This window comes from Condylostylus longicornis, unplaced genomic scaffold (assembly GCF_029603195.1).
Source record: "Condylostylus longicornis isolate FDR11 unplaced genomic scaffold, ASM2960319v2 ptg000010l, whole genome shotgun sequence".
NCBI classification, from domain to species: domain Eukaryota; kingdom Metazoa; phylum Arthropoda; class Insecta; order Diptera; family Dolichopodidae; genus Condylostylus; species Condylostylus longicornis.
In genome coordinates this window covers 15,117,112-15,137,395 of record NW_026577979.1, presented here as the reverse complement: position 1 = coordinate 15,137,395, position 20,284 = coordinate 15,117,112, and the positions used below count along the sequence as shown (strand labels likewise).

The 20,284-nt window shown below is 28.9% G+C and overlaps 2 protein-coding genes across 2 annotated transcripts; both read right to left on the bottom strand.

Moving 5' to 3' along the window:
- Nucleotides 1-4,822: 4,822 nt before the first annotated feature.
- Nucleotides 4,823-13,038, bottom strand: LOC129618922 (uncharacterized). The gene is made up of 15 exons (XM_055533952.1): nt 12,935-13,038; nt 12,599-12,838; nt 12,419-12,537; nt 12,176-12,335; nt 11,966-12,123; nt 11,222-11,877; nt 10,751-11,150; nt 10,600-10,660; nt 7,486-7,722; nt 6,883-7,001; nt 6,670-6,829; nt 6,459-6,616; nt 5,717-6,372; nt 5,120-5,519; nt 4,823-5,033 (listed from the first exon to the last, which is right to left on the bottom strand). The coding sequence occupies exons 1-15, from the start codon at nt 13,011-13,013 to the stop codon at nt 4,938-4,940; spliced, it is 3,699 nt and encodes a 1,232-aa protein (XP_055389927.1). The 5' UTR covers nt 13,014-13,038; the 3' UTR covers nt 4,823-4,937.
- Nucleotides 13,039-14,444: 1,406 nt separating this feature from the next.
- On the bottom strand, nt 14,445-18,461 carry LOC129618921 (transferrin-like). Its single transcript, XM_055533951.1, has 9 exons — nt 18,244-18,461; nt 17,639-17,792; nt 17,427-17,586; nt 17,216-17,373; nt 17,014-17,137; nt 16,479-16,926; nt 15,978-16,383; nt 15,775-15,902; nt 14,445-14,541 (listed from the first exon to the last, which is right to left on the bottom strand). Exons 1-9 carry the CDS (start codon nt 18,459-18,461, stop codon nt 14,445-14,447), a joined length of 1,893 nt encoding a protein of 630 aa, XP_055389926.1.
- Between the last annotated feature and the right edge of the window lie 1,823 nt (nt 18,462-20,284).

Here is a 20,284-nt window from a genome sequence, read left to right as displayed (position 1 = left end):
AAACTATTTTATTCAAAATTTAACATTTATACCGTTTATATTTCTAGGATACGAGTAAATTCCTTTTTTTCGTGGGGTTGTGTATTGTAGCTCGTTGAACGTCAGCTTGAAAAAACCGATATCGAAGAGGGTGGCGTATTAATCATTCTAAGCAGTTAAAATGAAAATTTTTGAAAATTTTCAGAAGCTACCTAAATGGGCTTTTGAGTTACCATTGAGACAGACAGCAGGAAGAAGATTGACTCAGAACTCGAGGCTAAGCAAAAAAATGTATATATATGTGCGTATTGTTGCAGAACTATGATACAAAAGGTATTGATCAATTTCTTTTGTATCTTAAAACAGAAAAATAAAGTCAAATTTGGTTCTCCCCAAAAATATAAATTTCTTTGAAACGGCAGATGTCTCCCAAAAAATTTATAACTTCCGTTGAAAAGTAAACATAGCAAATTTGCCGCTATCATAAAATTTTTCTGATTGTATCTAAAATATTCAACCAAATTGCTGTCCAATTCTCAAAAGAAAAACAAGTAAAAACGTTTCAGTCGGTATAAACCGATTGAATTATACCCTGCACCTTTCGTTATTGTGTAGCAATTACTCGAACCTGTGAGATCATTCTATAGAAACTTCACGGACATGTCTGACCTATCATTGGACATCCGACTGCCAAGTTTCATCAATCTGACCTTATAATTTTTCAAAATATTTAAAATTAGCTTTTGGAGTTGTATGGTAAGTACCTAAACCTGTCAAGCAATTTCATCAAAACTTCACAAATATATCTGATCTATAATCGGACACACAACTGCCAAGTTTCATGAATCTGACTTTATTATTTTTCCAAATATTAAGAATAAGCTTTTAGACTTGTATGGGATCTACTCGAATCTGTTAAGCAATTCCACCACAACTTCAGAAATATGTCTGACCCATAATTGGACACATGACTGCCAAGTTTCATGAATCTGACTTTATTATTTTTCCAAATATTAAGAATAAGCTTTTAGACTTGTATGGGAGCTACTCGAACCTGTCAAGCAATCGCATCAAAACTTAAGAAATATGTCTGACCCATAATTCGACACACGAGTGCCAAGTCTCATGAATTTGACTTTATTATTTTTCCAAATATTTGAAATAAGCTTTTGGGGTTGTATGGCAAGTACCCGAACCTGTCAAGCAATTCCGCTAAAACTTCACAAATATATCTGATCTATAATCGGACACACAACTGCCAAGTTTCATGAATCTAACTTTATTATTTTTCCAAATATTTAAAATTAGCTTATGGAGTTGTATGGCAGGTACCCGAACCTGTCAAGCAATTCCTCCAAAACTTCGGAAATATATCTGATCTATAATCGGACACACAACTGCCAAGTTTCATGAATCTAACTTTATTATTTTTCCAAATATTTAAAATTAGCTTATGGAGTTGTATGGCAGGTACCCGAACCTGTCAAGCAATTCCTCCAAAACTTCGGAAATATATTTGACCTATAATTGGACACATGACTGCCAAGTTTCATGAATCTGACTTTATTATTTTTCCGAATATAAAAAATTTGCTGTTGGAGTTGTATGGCAGCCACCCGAACCGGTGCAGCTATCCCATTATAATTTTTAGAGCATGTGTAGAATATAATTGGACACATGTATACAAAATTTTATATTTATAGCTTTATTAGTTTTTGAAATATTTAAAATAAACTCTTGGAGTTGTATGGCAGCTACCCGAACCCGTTGTCCGATTTAGTCCAATAACAATAGGGTTCGTCCTTGGCACAAAAGAAAAAACTTGTGAAAGTTTGGTGTCGATTGCATTATTCGTTTTTGAGTTATCGTGCGATCGGACGGACGGACGGACGGACGGACGGACGGACGGACGGACGGACGGACGGACGGACGGACGGACGGACGGACGGACGGACGGACGGACGGACGGACGGACATGTCTAAATCGACGCAGAATTTTACGCTGAGCAAGAATATATATATATGTCCATACCGCAGATGACTCCTTCAAGTAGTTACAAACTCCATACCAAAGTTAATATACCCTTCACGAAGTGCAGGGTATAAAAAAAACAAAATTTTCAAAATTATCTGCATACTGCACACTGTTTAGCAACTAACAGAGAAAGTTAGGAGAAGAACAAGTGTTGTTTTAAACCACACAACAATTTCTTAAAACCACAGATTTCTTAGAGCACTAATCAATATGTCTAAATATCTTCCAAGATCATTTTATAATTCATTTCATTTAACTTTTCGGAAGCCTTGTTATTTTGAAAATTTAAAAGTAGCTAATCTTTTTTTGTGCGAGAAATAGCAATAAAAAACTGATGATAGTTTACTTTTAAAAATAATTTTATTATTTTTTTTTTCGCGATATTTTGGCAAATGACCATTATTAATTGTATTTAACTTGAAGGCCTATTATATTTTTAAGAGCAAATCAAGGTTAACTTTGTCATGCAATTTAATTTTAATTTTATTTTTGTATAAGACTATTGTGACTGTGGGTCAACTACTTAATGTGATAACGCATTTTCAAAATTCATATTAAATTTCATTTGGCGCATGTTTTTTACTAACCCACATTAAATATAAAATTGGGAAGTATTGTGATAACATCAAAATTTCATTTGTCAAATTTTTAGCGGAAAGATATTGGTCCGAGAAGTGTAAATAAATCATTTTCGGAGAGACGTTTGTATGTCTTTCTGAATTAAGTGTATGAATTAGACGGTTTGATCAACTTTCGGAATAAGTCCCGATTCAGTCAAACGTTATTTACTAGATCTTTAATACCAATCGGTCTTTATATTTTTACTAATATAGTAATATAGAAGAATTGGAAAAAAGGTTTCCTACAAATTTTATATTTTAATTCTAATACAAATTTTAGTTGTTAAGACTGCAAACAATTTCATATTTTGACCATATAAGGTAGTTACAAACGGTGTTACATTACTCAAAATTGGAAATTACAATTCTTTTTGAAAACGAAAACTAACTAACAAACTTTTTGATTAAAATCTAATTTCAGGAGGTGAAGTTCTTTTAAGAACTCAATTCTGTTGATAAGGTGCTGGTCTCATCAAATTTTAAGGTAAAAATTTGTGAGACTTGTGATCTTATTATGAAATTAATCTTAGTAAACAGAATTATTATTATGTTTTAATAATGTTGAAATATTAATTTTTGTTTTTTTTGCAAACATCCGGAAATATTTTGGTGAAAGTGTTTAATTTTGATTAAATTAATTTAGGCGCGTTGCAAAAATAATTTATAAGATTGCAAAAAAAAGTTTCAAAAACTCCCTTAAAATACTGGTCAAATAACCCAAATTTGCCACAAAATAAACAAAATTTATTAAAACTCATTTAATTTTAAAAAGTTGGTTATAAATTGCTAAAGGATTAAATTCGAATTCGGTAAATTTTTGAAAATAAATTTTAATTTTGAGTTCACTATCTTCCACTTTTTCTGTACTCTGCTAAAATTTGATTTATCAACCTCAATTCCAATTCATGCATAAAGGTAAAAACTACTGCAATTTATTTTGATTTAACTTTTTCTTTACAGAATATAACCCAGTCTGTTTGAAGAGGGAGGGACGGGTTTCTGATTGGTGCCAGAGTTACCGTTTTCAAATAAATCCAACTGGACATATACAGCAAGTTGCGTTGCAAAACTATTAATATATCAATAAATTATTTAACTATTAAGGCGATAGTTTTACGACGATATATCGGAAATATCGATGGTTCAATATATTGATAGTTATCCAACACTTATCCGTACCTATCAAGAAAAAAAGTTATACACAAGATATATCCGAGCTGTAATTTGGAATAAGATTGCCAAATTTCATGAAGCTATAGCTTTATTATTTTATCAAATATTTAGTATTAGCTTATTAGTAGTTAATCTATTAAAATTTTCAGGATATACCGTATGTAAAATATTATTTTCACATCTTTACAAAATTTCAATTTTTAAATATTTATGGCAAATAGATTTTTGGGGAAATTATATGAGAATTTACTCTTGAAATTAAACGTAAAACTCTTGTTTCTTAACTAAACTAATTAGCATACGTCCATACATATTTAAATACTTAAGTTTTCGTAATTAGCTAACTAAAAGCAATTTAGTATTTTTCTTTTCGAAAATTTCTACTTTTAAGCTTCCTAAAATTATGCAAAATTTATTGTATAAAAAGAATTAAAATGAATAAATAATTAAAGGTTCTGAACTTAAGAATCTTAACTCAAATTATACGAGATAAAAATGTATTTTTTCCAAATAATTAGTGGCAACATTTTCTAATTTAAACTGAGATCTGTTTGGGTAGTTTCGGAAGCTTAAAGTAAATTGGATTAAAAAAATTTATTCTCTCCGACGAATATCGATAACAGTCCCCAATCTGTTGAAGTATCTGGGAACAATGAGTTGTTCGCAACTTTCTTTCTTAGTTAATAGACCAACATAAAGCAATTGTCAATAGATGATGTCATACTTTTACTGTTTTTGAATATAATAAATTTTTAAACATGAGATTATAAATTGAAAACTGAAAACTTTATAAGAATCGTCAATTAACCTTGTTATTGCATGATAAATTATGAACTTAAGGTGTGAAAGAATATAGACGAAACGAGTGAATCGATTCGAAATTTGGGATCATCAAGGTGTTCATGGAACGTTGAAGATATAAAGGTTTTATTCTAGGATTTTTAATGACAATGAATTAAAAAAGAACAAAAACAATCATTAAAAATAATTTATTTTTCTGTTTGGAAGTGAAACAAAATTATTTCATTTTTCGTTTTTTGATTGAAATCTTAAAATTGACGCTAGAACTAAAGAATCTAAAAATGCAAATATTTTATTGTTTCAAAATATTTTTACATTATACTTTAATTTTACCAATTATACTTAAGTAATTCCATTATTAAATCGTGGTATTTTTCTTCAAAATCATCAAAATTTTTTGTTCCTTCGAAGTTCATTGTATAATCCTAATTAAAAGTAAAATAATAATACGGCATCAGTCTCATTGATGTAAATTTTAAAATCTTAAAGAGTAACAGTAAAATTTACTTACATTAAATAAAACATCATTATTCCCCTTAAATTGCTCAAAGACATCAAAAACATTTGAATAGAGACCATTATATCCAAACATTATTCCAATGATGTTAAATACAGCCTCATAACTTTCTAATTCTGCTTTACTTTTATTTCTATTCACATAAATTGCATTTTGATAGTAAAGATCCAGATTACATGAATAATATTTTCCAATGCGAGAAATACTTTTGTTCAAACATAATAAACCTTTATCCTTACCATGATTATGTCTGTCTGCCGCCTTTACAATATGAATATAGGGGTTTGATTCATTTACACTACCATCTAATTTTTTACAATCTTTTGATCCTTTGAGAATCAAGTTGAGTAAACATGCTGCTTTGTGAGCCCTTTTGTCACTATTATCAAACTTTCTATAATTTATGAAATGAAGAATTAAGAAGACATTTAGTTAATTCAGTTATAAAATTTGGGCTTTTGGGTTTGTATACCATACAACTAGAAAATGTTTTGGTGCAAGTCAAATTGCGTAATTTTGAAAACTTTCCGTACTTTCGTCATGAGTATAGATAATGTGTTTTACTATAAAATAACTATTAAAGTTACTTACATTGAATATTTTTGTAAATCTTTGTTTTTTGGTAAAACATTGATAAGTGCAATGTATGATTTTTCAAAATTCCAATTTTCATATGCAATCTTTTTTAAATTACTGAATTCTTTTTCAACCGTTGTCCAATTGTATCCTGGTATAATGGCAATATGTGCTTTATCATTGGCTACATCAGCAGCACAATTACCATTTCCTGATAAATAACATTCCAATTCAGGACGAATTTCACTTACAAATGAAACTTTAGTTAAAATTTTACATTTTTCAAATTCAGTTTCTGTATTAACACATAATTTTGCTTTGTATGTGTAACTTTCATCTCGCTCAATATAATCTTTAGAACCAATTAAATATTCTTCTAAAGTTAAAACATCGCTAAGTTGATAAAAAATCATTTCCTCTTCAATTAACATATTTTTGGCTACTTTAGAATTTCCATGTTCCAATCCATTCTTAAAGAATATTTTCAAATGCGATAATAAATTATTTAAGAGTTTCGAATTATTTGTTATTTTTGTTGTAGTAATATAGGCTCTATTTGGTCTCCTTGCCAAAGAACAACCTGTTCCATTAATCGATTGACGGCTTCCATCTTCACACAATAATTCGTAATCGTTTATGTTTACATCCGTGTTGCCTTTTTCATCTGTTAGCTAAAATTAAATACATAAATTCTTATTAATTGTAAATTAAAAGTTTTAGAAATTTAATTCGAAATCATGAAATTCGTAAAGCGTACTCCAAAGTATTGTCGAATATCTTCTCTTGTTGTAAAGGCAACATCACCTTCACCGTTAATTAAGCATTCTATAGAGCCATTAAAGTTGGCATATTTATCATTTTCATCACATTCAACTGGATTATCACAGATTTGACATAAATTGGGATATTTTTTTTCTAAAATTTAAAAATTAAATGGGTCGCTTAAAGCTCGTAATTTTTTAACTTACTCCATTCTTGATCTATATTTTCATCATTTGAATAAGGACCCACTATACATGATTGTTCGAAAAATTCTGATAAAGCTTGAAGTTCTCTTTCTAGTGCTGGAATCGTTGGATCCTTTGAAACGTTTAATAAACCATGTCTTTTCAAAATTACTACGGGAATCTATAAAGTCACACATATAAAATTTATAACTAACTAACACATTTATAACAAACCTTGTACCCATAATATGAATTAAAATTTGGATGACATGATTTTAAGCCCTTTAAATCTTTTAATCCTTTAATTGTTGAAGACTTTTTAATTAGAATTTGGTCCTCTTCTTCAGCTGTGTCTGTAATAATTTTCATAATTTTTTTTGTTTTTAATTTTATTTGGATTATATTGATTTGGTCAGAAACCTGCCAAAATTAAATTTATAAACAATGGAATGCTTCGGTAAAATATGTAAAACATGACAATTGTTAAAGACATTTGATTACGTATTATGAAGTGGGAATTTTGAAAAGACCAAATACCATTTTTGAAAATCGGTAACACCTAGTCTCAACCTATAAAGTGTAGTTTTTTTTGAGTTTAAAAGACATTTTGAAACACACGGAACGATAATTTTTTTAAAATAAAATAACACAAAAATGAAAAATGAATTCGGTTACATTAGTCGGGAACCACAAAAAATTCTTGAAAGAATCCCAGTTTAGACTCCTCTAAAAGCCCCGATTATTGCTATAACGCAAGATGGTAAATATTCTCTATTATTTGTAGTAAAAGAGAGCAAAACAAACACAGGAAAAATAACATTGCTCTCTATATCTTACCATCTTTTTCATGTCGAAGTTCTGCAATAATTCTAAACGCTGTTTTATCCATTTCAGCAGCTAGATATACGTCTTCATGCTCTACAGCTACTACATCTGCTTCATTGTTTTGAAGCATTTCCAAACAATCAATGCGATCTCGCCCAGAAATGCAATCGATTTTAGGATCATTCTGTTTTACACGATCAAGCAAATCTTTACAATCTTCTATTAATCTTTCAGGTGCACATATTTTTACTAAAATGTAGTTGAATTTTTTAAAGTTAATTCATATAATGTTACACAAATTATATAAATAAATATATATAGAGTTTGGCTATGTTTGTGTCTATGATGCGAAAAGCAATCTCTTGAATAATTTGTCATAAATTATTTACTTACAAACATTTTCTACATCTTCTGCACTTACAAATGCAATTAAAAATGAAAATATAAAAAAGAATTTTAGCATTATAAATTTATTTATGGTGCTATAAGCTTAAAATTTCAGTGCGATTACGAGCTACTAAATAAAGAAACTAAGTATAAATAAATGATAATCTAGTAGTATAGAGAATAAAAACAGAAAATAAAGTTATATAATAAAAAATAATCTAGGAGAGGTTATAAGCTTTAAAAGATTATTAATCAAAATAAATCGAAATTTACACCGATTGTACACACAAGGAGATGTAAATTTCCACATAAACATAAACAAAAAAATCTGATGTGGTTAGCTTATAACCGACAGTTGTAATTGACAGTTTAGTTAACCAAAATATCGCATAACATTATGAAAATGCCTTTTAAATACTCCTTTAGAATTTTAAGGAAGTTACTATGATTTTAGTTGACAATCTTAGAAATATGAAAATTTAGGTCTAAGTAGAGGTTCGCTTTGTGCAAACCGAATTTCCTGAAACCTTCGCCGGTAGACCTGATCTTTCCAAAAAATTTACAGGTTCATTATGTTAACATCCCGATTTTGTGAAATCAACCCTTAAAAAAGTCTAATTTCCGGGACGTGGCATATGCCAAAAGTTGAGCAAACTGTCTATTTGAGGTACTCATCAGCATAGACAGATTGCCAGACAGATCGACAAACCGACATACTTCTGAAAATAGTTTATTTACGCTTCCCTGCCATGGAGAACTGCATTGCGACTGAAAACTCGACATCCGAAATTTTGTGCCATCACGTTTTATTGTATGCAATGCGGTCGATTAAAGCAAGTCTAACACGAATTTGATATTCAGCTTATTTAGCTAATAAAGGCCGTAATTTAAATTAGATCTTGTTTTCTGTTCTTTGGAATATTTCTTTGGAATTAAGCAAAATCTGATTACGATCTGAAATTTTTCTTAATAAATTTTTTTGCAAATTAAAAATAAAACACAAAAATAGTTTGGGATAATCCACACATAATGAGTATGTATGTAGTTGCTTCTTAGCACTCCCATTGCTTACAATAAAGAAGAAATGGTGATGTGAAGAGAAGGTTTTCCACAGAATTGCAGTTCTTAATGCTAATAAATTATCTAGGAAAGAATTTTTTTAGACTGTACATTGGCCTGTCCCTCTGTGTCAGTCTATTAAAATGTTAGTCAGTCTTTGCACTCGTATTCGGTTGAATCAATTTAAATTTTTTTTCATTGTGTCAAAAATACAAGTTTGCGAATCAGTTTGAATAAATTTCACTTTCGACCTAAACTATTTTTAAAGATTGGATCAAGTATTTGTACTTAGAAAACTATAAAATATTTTCTGCAATTGGTTTATACTCCAAAATATTCTCAATTGCATCATATTTTCTTTGAAATTTCGGCAACAAAACTTTTAAAATTTCGTATTAATCTTTCCAGAATTCGGTTTTTTGTTCCGAAATTTCTACAGAAATCTTTTTATTTGTTTATTATATAGAAGGGTATACATTTTGGTGATTTAATGATTTTTCGGAAAGTGATAACAGTTTCTAAATTAAGCAAAATTTTTCATATTAAACGTAAGAATCGTCTTGGAAAGATTATTTTTCATATAATTGAATTTTAATTTTATGTTCTGTAGGTCAAGTTAATATTTTTGTTTTGAATTTTCAAGATAAGGAATTTTTTTTAAGCCATTTATATATACAGGGTGTCTCGTATTCAAGTTCACTGCTATATATTACGGACCTTCAACAAATAAGCAAAACTCTTGTATGGGGACGGTGTTCGCAGCTTAACAATTCCGGATTTGCATTGCCACTTAATTTTTTTCCTCTGTGAAATTTTAAGTATAACTCCGTTCCGGTTCACGACAGATAGGTTCACTATTACAAATATAATTTGGCAACGACACCATAAGATATTCTGCGGCTCATTATCTTTTGCTAATGTAAGGGAGACTCGGCTGTTAAAGTTGATATTTGCATAACAGAAAAGAGATAACTCTTGTTAATAACTCCTTAACTTTAAGAGGTATAGGAAAACGACTCATTTATTAAACGCAAGCACAGTTAAGAGTGGTGCCAACTACGCTAAATATAGAGAAATATGTAATGTTACGTAACCTAAAAATTACGTTTTTTAAAAATGAAAAATTAAAAATTCAAAGTCTTCGAATCTTAAGGTCATATGATTTCGAAATCGGAACAGATTATAATATTATTGTAGTTATTCAAGATAAAGCCCTTGTTCTGAGGTTTTCCAAATCATAGATATTAATACCCCTATTTGGTGTATAACAGAGTTATACTTAAATTTTCAAAAAATGGAAAAAACAAGTGAGACCAATTTAAAGTCGCTGTAACTCGTTACTTGTTGAGCTATGAACATTATTTCCAAACAAAAGTTGATTGGAAGCGGGGTTTGGCTTTACATATAGAATAATATATATATATTTTTGTTTTCTGAGCTTAGTACCCGTCCAAAATATTTCAAGGCGTGAAATAATGTGTTTAAATATCTTAAAATTTAAATTTAATCTTTAAAATTGTGTTTAAATAAATTTAGAAAACAGTTTTAAAAATACAAAAGTTTTATTTTTAATAGTCTCATGTTCTATTTTATTGTATTTTGTTTATTTCTAGTCGTTTGATTTAGTGAGATGTTCGTTGTCATCCCAATTGTACTTTAAAAGTTTCAAAACGAAATCACGATGTTTTTCTTCGATTGTTTTGAAGTTGGGTAATCCATCAATAAAATCTAATGTGCAAGCCTGCAAAAGATTCGAAATAATATTGAGTTAGTGAGTATTTATTTATTTTTAGAGTATATATGGAGAAGCCAAACGAATTATTCATCTTACATTAATTAAAACATCCCTTTTGCCTTTAAACGGTCCATAAATATCGAAAACACTTGCATGAGCTCCATCATCAGCAAACAGGCTTCCAATAGTGGTAATTAAATTTTTATAACTACTTATTTCTTCGCCACTTTTATTTTTGCTAGCATAAATAGCATTTTGATAATAATTATCCAAATTACAAGAGTAGTAGTCACCGAGATGAGAAAGAGTTTTATCCAAACACAATAAAACTTTGTTTCTACCATACCGGTGTCTTTGTGTAGCGTTTATAATCTGAATATAATCATTTGTTTCAGAAATATTTCCATTTAAATTTTCACAATCATCTTCACCGCCTAGAATTAAATGCAGTAAACATGCTGCTTTATAAGCTCTTTTATCAGAGTTATCAAATTTGCTATTAAGAAAGAAAAAATTAAAAAAAAAATCAATTAATGAATTAAGTTTTCTAATGAATGCTTTCCATACATGGGGTATTTTAAAATATTTTCAATTGTTTGATAACCATCAACTATAGCAATATAAGTTTCATTAAAAATCCAATTTTCATATTCCACTGGCTTTAAATTCTTGTATTTATGATCAACTATCGCCCAATTGTAGCCGGGTACAACAGCAATATCAGCATTATCACTGGCCACTTCGGCAGCACAATCATTTTGTCGTGACAAATAACATTCGATTAGAGGACGTATTTCATAAAAAAGTGAGAGTTTCGACAAAATTTCACATTTTTCTAGTTCAAGCTCAGTCATAACACAAAATTTTACTTTAAAGGTATAACTTTCATTTCGTTGATAATATACTTTGAGTTCTTTTGTATAATCTTGCAATGAAACTGGTACAGGTTCGGTATACAATTTCATTTCATCTTCAATTAAAAAATTTTTGGTAATTTTAGCACTTGTACGTTCTAAACCATTTTTAAAGAATGTTTTCAAATGCACTAACAAACTATTTAATAGTTTTGGATTATTTGTTATATTTGTTGTGGTAACATAAGCTGCATTTGGTCTCTTTGCTAATGAACACCCTGTCCCATTAATCGGTCTACGACTTCCATCTTCACATAACAATTCGTAATCATTGATGTCGACATCTTTATTGCCATCTTCACCTACAATCTAAAAGAAAAATTTTGTCATCAGTTCATCACTATCCGTTGTAATTAAAAATTCATCAGAAATTTAGTTAGAAATTGCAAACATGTACACCGAAATATCTTCGAATATCACTTCTTCTTGTAAAGGCGACATCACCACCCCCATGAACTAAACACTCAATAGAATCATAATAGTTAGCATAATTGTCATTGTGATTACATTTGGCAGGATTCTCACAAAGTTGACATAAATTTGAATATTTTTTCTCTAAAAATTCCAAAATGAAGACTATGTTTCTAATATAAAATAATTAACTTACTCCATTCTTCATTAATATTTTCATCGTCTGAATAAGGACCTACTAAACATGATTGATTGAAAAAATCTGATAAAGCCTTAAGTTCTCTTTCTGGTCTTGGAATCGATGGATCTTTTGAAATTTCCAATAACCCAAGTTTATATAAAATTGAAATTGGAATCTAGATATAGGATTAGAAAATGAAGCTCTATGTGCTCATAATATTGTATAATCGAATAACATTTGTTTTTACAAATTATTTACCTTGTAACCATAGTACGAATTAAAATTTGGGTGGCATGATTTTGAGCCTTTTAAATCTTTAAAACTTTTAATATTTGATGAAACTTTTACTAGAACTTGATCTTCATCTTCGAATATATCTGCAATAATTTATGTATATTGGAAATATTACAGCTTTTATGCATCAACCCATCATCTTACCATATTCTTCTGTTCGAAGTTCTGCAATTATTCTAAATGTATTATCTTTATCTATAGTTGTAGCAAAGAACGCATCTTCTGGAGTTACTGCCACCACATCTGCTTCATTCTTTTGTAACATTTCCAAACATTCAACACGAGGATGTCCAAACACACATTCAACTTGGGGACCATGTTCTTCGATAAGGGGAAGTAAATCTTTACATTCCTTACGGGATACAGAGGGTGCACAGATTTTCACTAACAAAAACAACCAATAATTACAAAAATTATTTTAGGATTTACTTCACAGGTTTATAAAAGTCAAGAGGGGTTGAGTAAAAGAAAAATACTTACACACTGTTCCATCCTCCTGCCCACCAATAAATTTAAATAACGTTAATAATAGGAAAAAGAATTTTTTCTGAAACATCATGAATTTTGAAACTTCACTTGATGACTTTATTGTGACTACTGACAGAATAACAAATGAAGAAAGCTTTAAGTATGTGATAATAAAAATCAAAATCAATTGAGATTATGTAAAAAATAGTGTAAATAAACAAAAAAAATTGATAAGTAAAAATTATGTTTAAAACCAATAACAAAAACTGCAGACCAAATTTAAAGATTTGAATGAAAATTTGGAATTGAGCAGGTTTTAATCAAAATTGGGAGGGTTTTCCCTTGAAAATTGGGAAAGAATAATATTGTTCTAAGAGTTTAGGGTCAGAGAGATGACCGTGTCACTGTACGATTCCTTTAAGAATGTTTTGTAAGAAGTAGTTTATATGAACGCTCTTACAGCCCCTTTTAAAAGGGGCTGAAGATTTTAAAAGAATATTTGTGTTGTTTGTTCTAAAATCATCATAGTAAAACATGCCCTCCGAATTATTTGAAGAGTTTTTTGTTGAATATTGGGTGCTATTGCCAAACTCATTAATAGAAAATTTAGTCACCGCATGTTTTTCAGTTTCTAAGTCGATATTTTATATCTTAATTATTTTTGGAGTTTGTATGGCACCTGCTGAAAACGGCTGGCTACGATCAAATCCAAACTAAATAGCCAACAATGGTCCTTGCCGTAACAATTTTATCTAATATGAGGATATATGACCATTCCAGCTGAATTTGTTTTGAGAAACAGATGAATAGACATAAGTATATAATTAGATTAACTCGGTGTTCGACACTGATCATGAAAATGTACCTAATATAATATTTATATCTACATCTCAGACGAGTACTTTTTAGTATTACAAGTGGAATAGAGAATCTTATTATACCCTTTGAACATTTATAAGATTAGAAAGATTTTTGTATTTAGAAACGTACGGCCAACATAATCATTATTCATATACAAAATAAAACTTAATCTTTACAAAAATTTTGCATTGTTGGTGAAATGTCAATCTGTTATATTGATTTATTGTACAAATTTTATAACTATACAGGGTGTTGCGCAAAATGTGGCAAATAATTTCAGGGATGATTCTTTGATCAAATTTCAGAAAAAATTGTAAATTTCTAGTGAACGGGTGGTGGAGATACACTCGTTTTCGAACTACAGCCTGTTGAAAAAAAAGGTACCAGATTTTTCATGTATATAGATAAATACTTATAACTTCGGAACCATGCGACACAGAGCTGCTACGTTGAGATTGTTTCACAGGTGATTGTTTGTTTTTAATTTTTGATTTTAGAATCTATTTTATTTCAAGCGTAGTTCCCGAAATAAAGGTCGTCAAAGTCATAATTTTGTTTCTTCTATGATTTCTTTTTTTAAAACTAATGAGGGCTAAAAGTTAACTCACATAACATTTTCCTCTATCGCTCATAGTTTTTCCAGTAAAGTATGTTAATTGTGTTAGTCTTGATACTTAAAAACTGGAACTTCGAGTAACTCAAAAATTTGTGGATTTAATACGGGGGTTGTTCTTCTAGAAAATAAAGAAATTTTTAATCTAAAAAAAAATCCTTAAAAATTTTTAATTTTTAATATTTTACAAAGTCTTAAACATCATGTTCGTCACATATACTTTAAATTATTGATATTTGTTGTGCTTGAATCCTAAAAATATGCAATGTATAGTTTAATCAGAGATCATTCCTGAAATCATTTCTACCTTGAAAGCAAATCAAAAATATGAAAAAATTTCCCTCTGCGGTTAAATATATTAGAAATAGCAAGAAATTCATCTGTGAAACTTTAGAACACGATGACTCTAAAACTGGAAAATTTTTAAATTTTCTTATTAAATATCATTTAGTTTCAATGTAATATTTCCAATTTGTAGCTTACAACCACGTTGTGTTTTTGTGTAGAGAAATTTTTAGGAATTTAATTTTTTCGTTCAATCTTAAATCTTCATTGAATCTGCTTAATTTACATTCTGCCATATCAAAACTTATTAAATATAGATTATCAGTAAATTAATAGTTGAGCCACGAATGTTTTTTCTATGGACGAAACACATTTTTCTGTGGGATTGTTTTGATTATAGGAGATATTTTGTGCGATTGAAACAGTTCCTTTGAATAATACCTGTTTTAGTCAAAATTTAAGTTCGAAAAGTAATTGTATAATTATTTTCTTACAATTTATAAATAATATTTGTTCTTACGACAATGTGGCAGTTCACACAATTCGTTAGGTATCATAAAGTTGAGAACAATTAGAATTGATCTTTTCGTTCCCTAACTGCATGACACTTATGATTCCAATAAAAAATACAATACACTTTGTAATAAATCTTACAATGGATCTGTTGAACAATAAACATATAACGAAGGCATTTTTCCAAGAAACCAATTTGCTCATTTAATTTCCGAAAAAATTTTAATTCATTGTAATGTAACTGAACCGGATTCCCAGTAGGATATAACACTGCGTTTTATATTCAGAGGCTAGGCAAAATATAGATTCATTTAAGTATTTGACATATGATAGGGTTGTCAAAAGCTTTATATTCCGATGACGCTTAAAATTTTCTAGTCACGGATAAAATCGGTTTTTGATGATTCGAGTAATCATTTCTCGGTTTATTTTTTGAATACTAAGTATACTCCTAAGAAAAAATACAATGTTTTCATTTTGCTTTGAATTTTTATTGAAACTTGAAACTGCTATGGTATTCGAGTATAAAATTATTTTAAATTATGCAAATATTTTATTTTTTCTAAACATTTTTGCCAACTTAATTATTTTTTTATTGCGATCCTTGTCCTTTTTCCAATTATACTTAAGAACTTTAATAATCGCATCATGATATTTCTCTTCGAAATCATCAAAATTTTCAGCTCCATCTAAATTCAAAGTATAATCCTGAAAGGAAGTAAATGATGTAATTTTGAATTAGTTATCAATTGCGTAACTATTAATTATTGTTTTATGCCCTACATTGAATAAAACATCATCAGTTCCTTTAAATTGCGCAAATAAGTTAAAAGCTTTTGAATAAAGGCCATTATATCCAAACATTGTTCCAATGGTGGTCATTACATTTTTATAACTTTCTATTTCGGTTTCGCTTTTATTTCCATTCACAAAGATTGCATTTTGATAGTGAATATCCAAATTACAAGCATAATGATTGCCGATATGGGTGAAAGTTTTATCTAAACATAATATAGCTTTGTCATCACCAAAATTATGTCTATCTTCTATCTTCACAACTTGAATATAATTCTCTGAATCTGATTCAATGACGTCACTATATAATGAATCACAATCCTTTGCATCTTTAAGAATCAAATGTAGTAAACATGCAGCTTTGTGAGCTCTTTTATCAGTTTTATCAAATTTTCTATAAACAAAATATAAAAGAAAATAAAAAAAAGAAAGAAAAATTATAATGCACCACCTAATATTTCAATAAATTTAAATATAAAAGCTCCTTACATTTCATATTCTTCAAAGGGCTTAATTTTGTCTGAAAGAACACTAAATAAAGCAATATATGCGCCATTATAATCCCAATTTTCATATGCAACCCGTTTTAAATTACTGAATTCTTTTTCAACTATTGTCCAATTGTATCCTGGTACAATAGCAATATGTGCTTTATCACTGGCTACATCAGCAGCACAATTACCACTTTCTGAAAAATAACATTCAAGTTCGGGACGCACACGATATATAAATGCAATTTTTGTTAAAATATCACATTTTTCAAGCTCAGTATTTGTAGTGACACACAATTTTAACTTATCAGTATGACTTTCATGTTTTTCAAAATAAGGTTCAAAACCGGCTAAAGCTTTTTCCAGTGTTAGATTTTCGATAAACCAATAAAAATTCGTTTCCCCATCAATCAAAAGATGGTTAGCTACGTAAGTATTTCCATAATCTAATCCATTTCTAAAGAATATCCTTAAATGAAGTTTTAATTTTGTTGAAAGGTTCGAATTTTCTGTTATTTTTGTTGTAGTAATACAAGCTTTGTTTGGTCTTTTTGCTAAAGCACAACCTGTCCCATTAATCGATTGACGGCTTCCATCTTCACACAATATTTCGTAATCGTTTATGTCTACATATGTGTTGCCTTCTTCATTTGTAATCTAAAGTTTGAAAACATAATATGACGTTAATATTATAGCTAAAAATTCTAGAAATTTATTGAGAAACTGAACACATACACCGAAATATTTATGAATTTCACTTTTTTTTGTAAAGGCAACATCACCTTCACCGTTAATTAAGCATTCGATAGGGCCTTTATAGTTGGCATATTTATCATTTTCATCACATTCAATGGGATTCTCACAGAGTTGACATAAATTGGGATATTTTTTCTCTAAAATTTACAAATTAAATGGATCGTTTAAAGCTCGTAATTTTTCAACTTACTCCATTCTTGATCTTTACTTTCATCTTCTGAATAAGGACCTACAATACATGATTGTTGGAAAAATTCTGATAAAGCTTGAAGTTCTCTTTGTATCGCCGGAATTGTTGGATCCTTTGAAACTTGTAGTAAACCGTGCTTTTTCAAAATTGTAACTGGAATCTACAAAATCAAAAACATGACATAACTTTCATGTAACACAACAATATCTAACCCTGTATCCATAATATGATTCAAAATTTGGATGACATGATTTTAAGCCCTTTAAATCTTTTAAATTTTTAATTGTTGAAGACTTTTTAATTAGAATCCAATCCTCATCTTCGAACTTGTCTGCAATACATGTAATAGTTTTGTTGTTAGATGTTCTGTAATGTCATATAATTGTTAATTATTATGGGGGACAATCAAATGGTTCACTATAATCAACCATTACATTCTTATATGTTATATAAGAATATCATGGTATTCTTATATAACATAAATCTGTAAGGTATATTTGAATAATATGGAATTCTCTTTGGAATTCTATGAAAAAGTCTAGAAATAAAATTGTAACCGAGTAATTGTGACTTATCTAGATCTTAGATCACAATATAAACATGGAGAAAAAAATTTTGTCTTTCTCTAAAATTAACAATTTTTGCAAATTTACCCATACTTTTTATCAAGTTTTAAATTGTAAATTGCAGCTTTCAACAGAGACCGAGGATATTTTTTCCTATTGTTCAGAAATAATACTAAAGATTACAATATTCTACATGTTTGTACATAAAAAATTTTTCTTTTTTCTTTGACATCTTACCATCTCTGTCATACCGTAGTTCTCCAACAATTCTAAACTTGCCATTATCTATACTAGCAGCATATTGCATATCTTCAGGTTCTATTATAACTACATCTACTTTATTTTTCTTTAATAGTTCAAGGCATTCTATACGATCTCGTGCTGCAATACAATCTATTTGAGGGCCGACTATTCTAACTTTTCCAAGGAAATCCAGGCAGTCTTCAATATATTCTTCCGGTACACACATTTTAACTACAAAATGAAATTAAATCTAAAAAGTCTATGAAAATTCAAATTACATAGTCAAATTTTACAGTATAGTTATGTCCGAATTATTAGTTAAAGAATTTAAGAGAAATGCAATATTTAAAAAAAAAATTGTTTACTTACAAATCATTTCGTCATTTTCGGCGTTAATGAATTTAGCTAATATTAAAAATATAAAGAGAAAATTTAACATTGTGAAATGCTTGCAGCAGTTGAACGTGTTTCAAAGGAACTAATGAAAAAACTAAACTTAAATAAATAATTCTAATATCGAAATTAAAAAACAAATCTAAAACCAAATTAAGTAACAAATAATCAACTTCAACTGATAAGCTAAATTAGATTTTAATATAAATTTTAAATATCAATTTTCAACACAAAAAAAAGAGTTTATTTCGAAACTGATTTAGTGTTGCCACATTATTTTAATTTTCTGTATTATTTTTAATTGTTTTAAATAATGTGCAATTAGTAAATATCAGGTTGATTCAGTAAAGAGCACAATATAATATTGTTAGCGCATCATTGCTTAGCGCATCCAAAATGGATAAAATTTTTGCTTGGAACTAGTTGTCAAAACTCAAAGGTTTCGGAGATACAGGGATTTTATTGCATAATTTCCGGAGAAAGAACAAAAATTAAAATGAGCGTTAATGTTATGGTCAAATTGTAAAAGAAGGACATGGGGAAAACTTTCATTCTAACTAAAAAGCTTAAGTATCTACAACTTTTCTAAGAAAAAACGAATACCAAAAATTTTCGAAAATACGGTTTTAGGGTAAGGGTTTATCTCAATGGCCACCATTTTGCAACGGCCATTTATTTATGTAATGTATACATAAAGATACTTCATGTGATATGAAAATTTTTTGACAAAAACTCAAATTGCTGCTATGTAAGTCTATTAACTCTGAAAAAAGTATCGAACGACTAATTGCTCTAACTTCAAAAGCTATTAGGAGTCTATTATCGACATTTGTCAGACAAAATTTGTTTTTAAATTGATTGCCTTTAAACCTCAGCTTCGATTTCTGAGTTCCATCATCCCCCTACACAAAGGAAAAAGTTTGTTTATTGGTCTGATTAAATCTTGTGGTGCTTTTTTGAAAAGATTTTATCGAGTGTTTTGAAAGAGAGCTCAGATTAGACTCTGAAATTGATAACAGAGCGGTGGAAACCGATTCTTAGAAAAAAATTCTTAGAATTATGTATTTTTGTTCTTTTACTCTATAAGCATCTAAAATTGCTTTACTCATTAATCCCAAATATTCCACGGTCTGAATTGATTGTGACATTAATTATTTGAATAATAAAATTTTAACATTTTTGATTACTATTGGAAAGTCTGTTTTTTGCAAAACTTTATTTTTCAAATGATAAACCTTTTTATTTTTAGCAAAACTGTTTAACATTTTGTGATCTCGTTCAAGTTTAATTTATAACACAATTAAACTATTAATTTTTTCATTTATGTCAGGAGTTTAATATTTTTTTTGTTTGTAAGATTAAAAATTGCTCTATATTGTACTATTGAACTGTGGTATTTTTAGCGTTATCCTTTACTTTTTAATTTAGTTCACTATATTCTAGATATTATAGCCCTTAATTCGTAAGGTATCTTTTATATCATTACGTTTAAAAGGATTTTTTTAGGCTTCCAGATTTGTTGATTTGAAGAATCCGAAATACCCAATTCTTTGTGTTCTCTTTTGCTTTGGAATCGGATCAGTTATGTAAAATAAATTACTCTCATAAGACTGTGGGACTGAATGTAATTAGATTACCACATAATGAATTACTTTA

Bases quoted from the DNA above. Each gene is read 5' to 3' on its own strand.
- LOC129618921 (XM_055533951.1), bottom strand. From the start codon at position 18,461: ATGTGTGTACCGGAAGAATATATTGAAGACTGCCTGGATTTCCTTGGA. The intron at 17,138-17,215 runs GTATGTGTTCAG...TTCAAACTTTAG, and splicing joins AAATTCATAAATATTTCGGT to ATTACAAATGAAGAAGGCAA. The intron at 16,927-17,013 runs GTATTACTACAA...GAAATGGATTAG, and splicing joins AAAAAGACCAAACAAAGCTT to ATTATGGAAATACTTACGTA.
- LOC129618922 (XM_055533952.1), bottom strand. From the start codon at position 13,013: ATGATGTTTCAGAAAAAATTCTTTTTCCTATTATTAACGTTATTTAAA. The intron at 10,661-10,750 runs GTAAGATGAATA...AATCTTTTGCAG, and splicing joins AAAGGGATGTTTTAATTAAT to GCTTGCACATTAGATTTTAT. The intron at 6,617-6,669 runs GTAAGTTAAAAA...TTTAAATTTTAG, and splicing joins AAATATAGATCAAGAATGGA to AAAAAAAATATCCCAATTTA.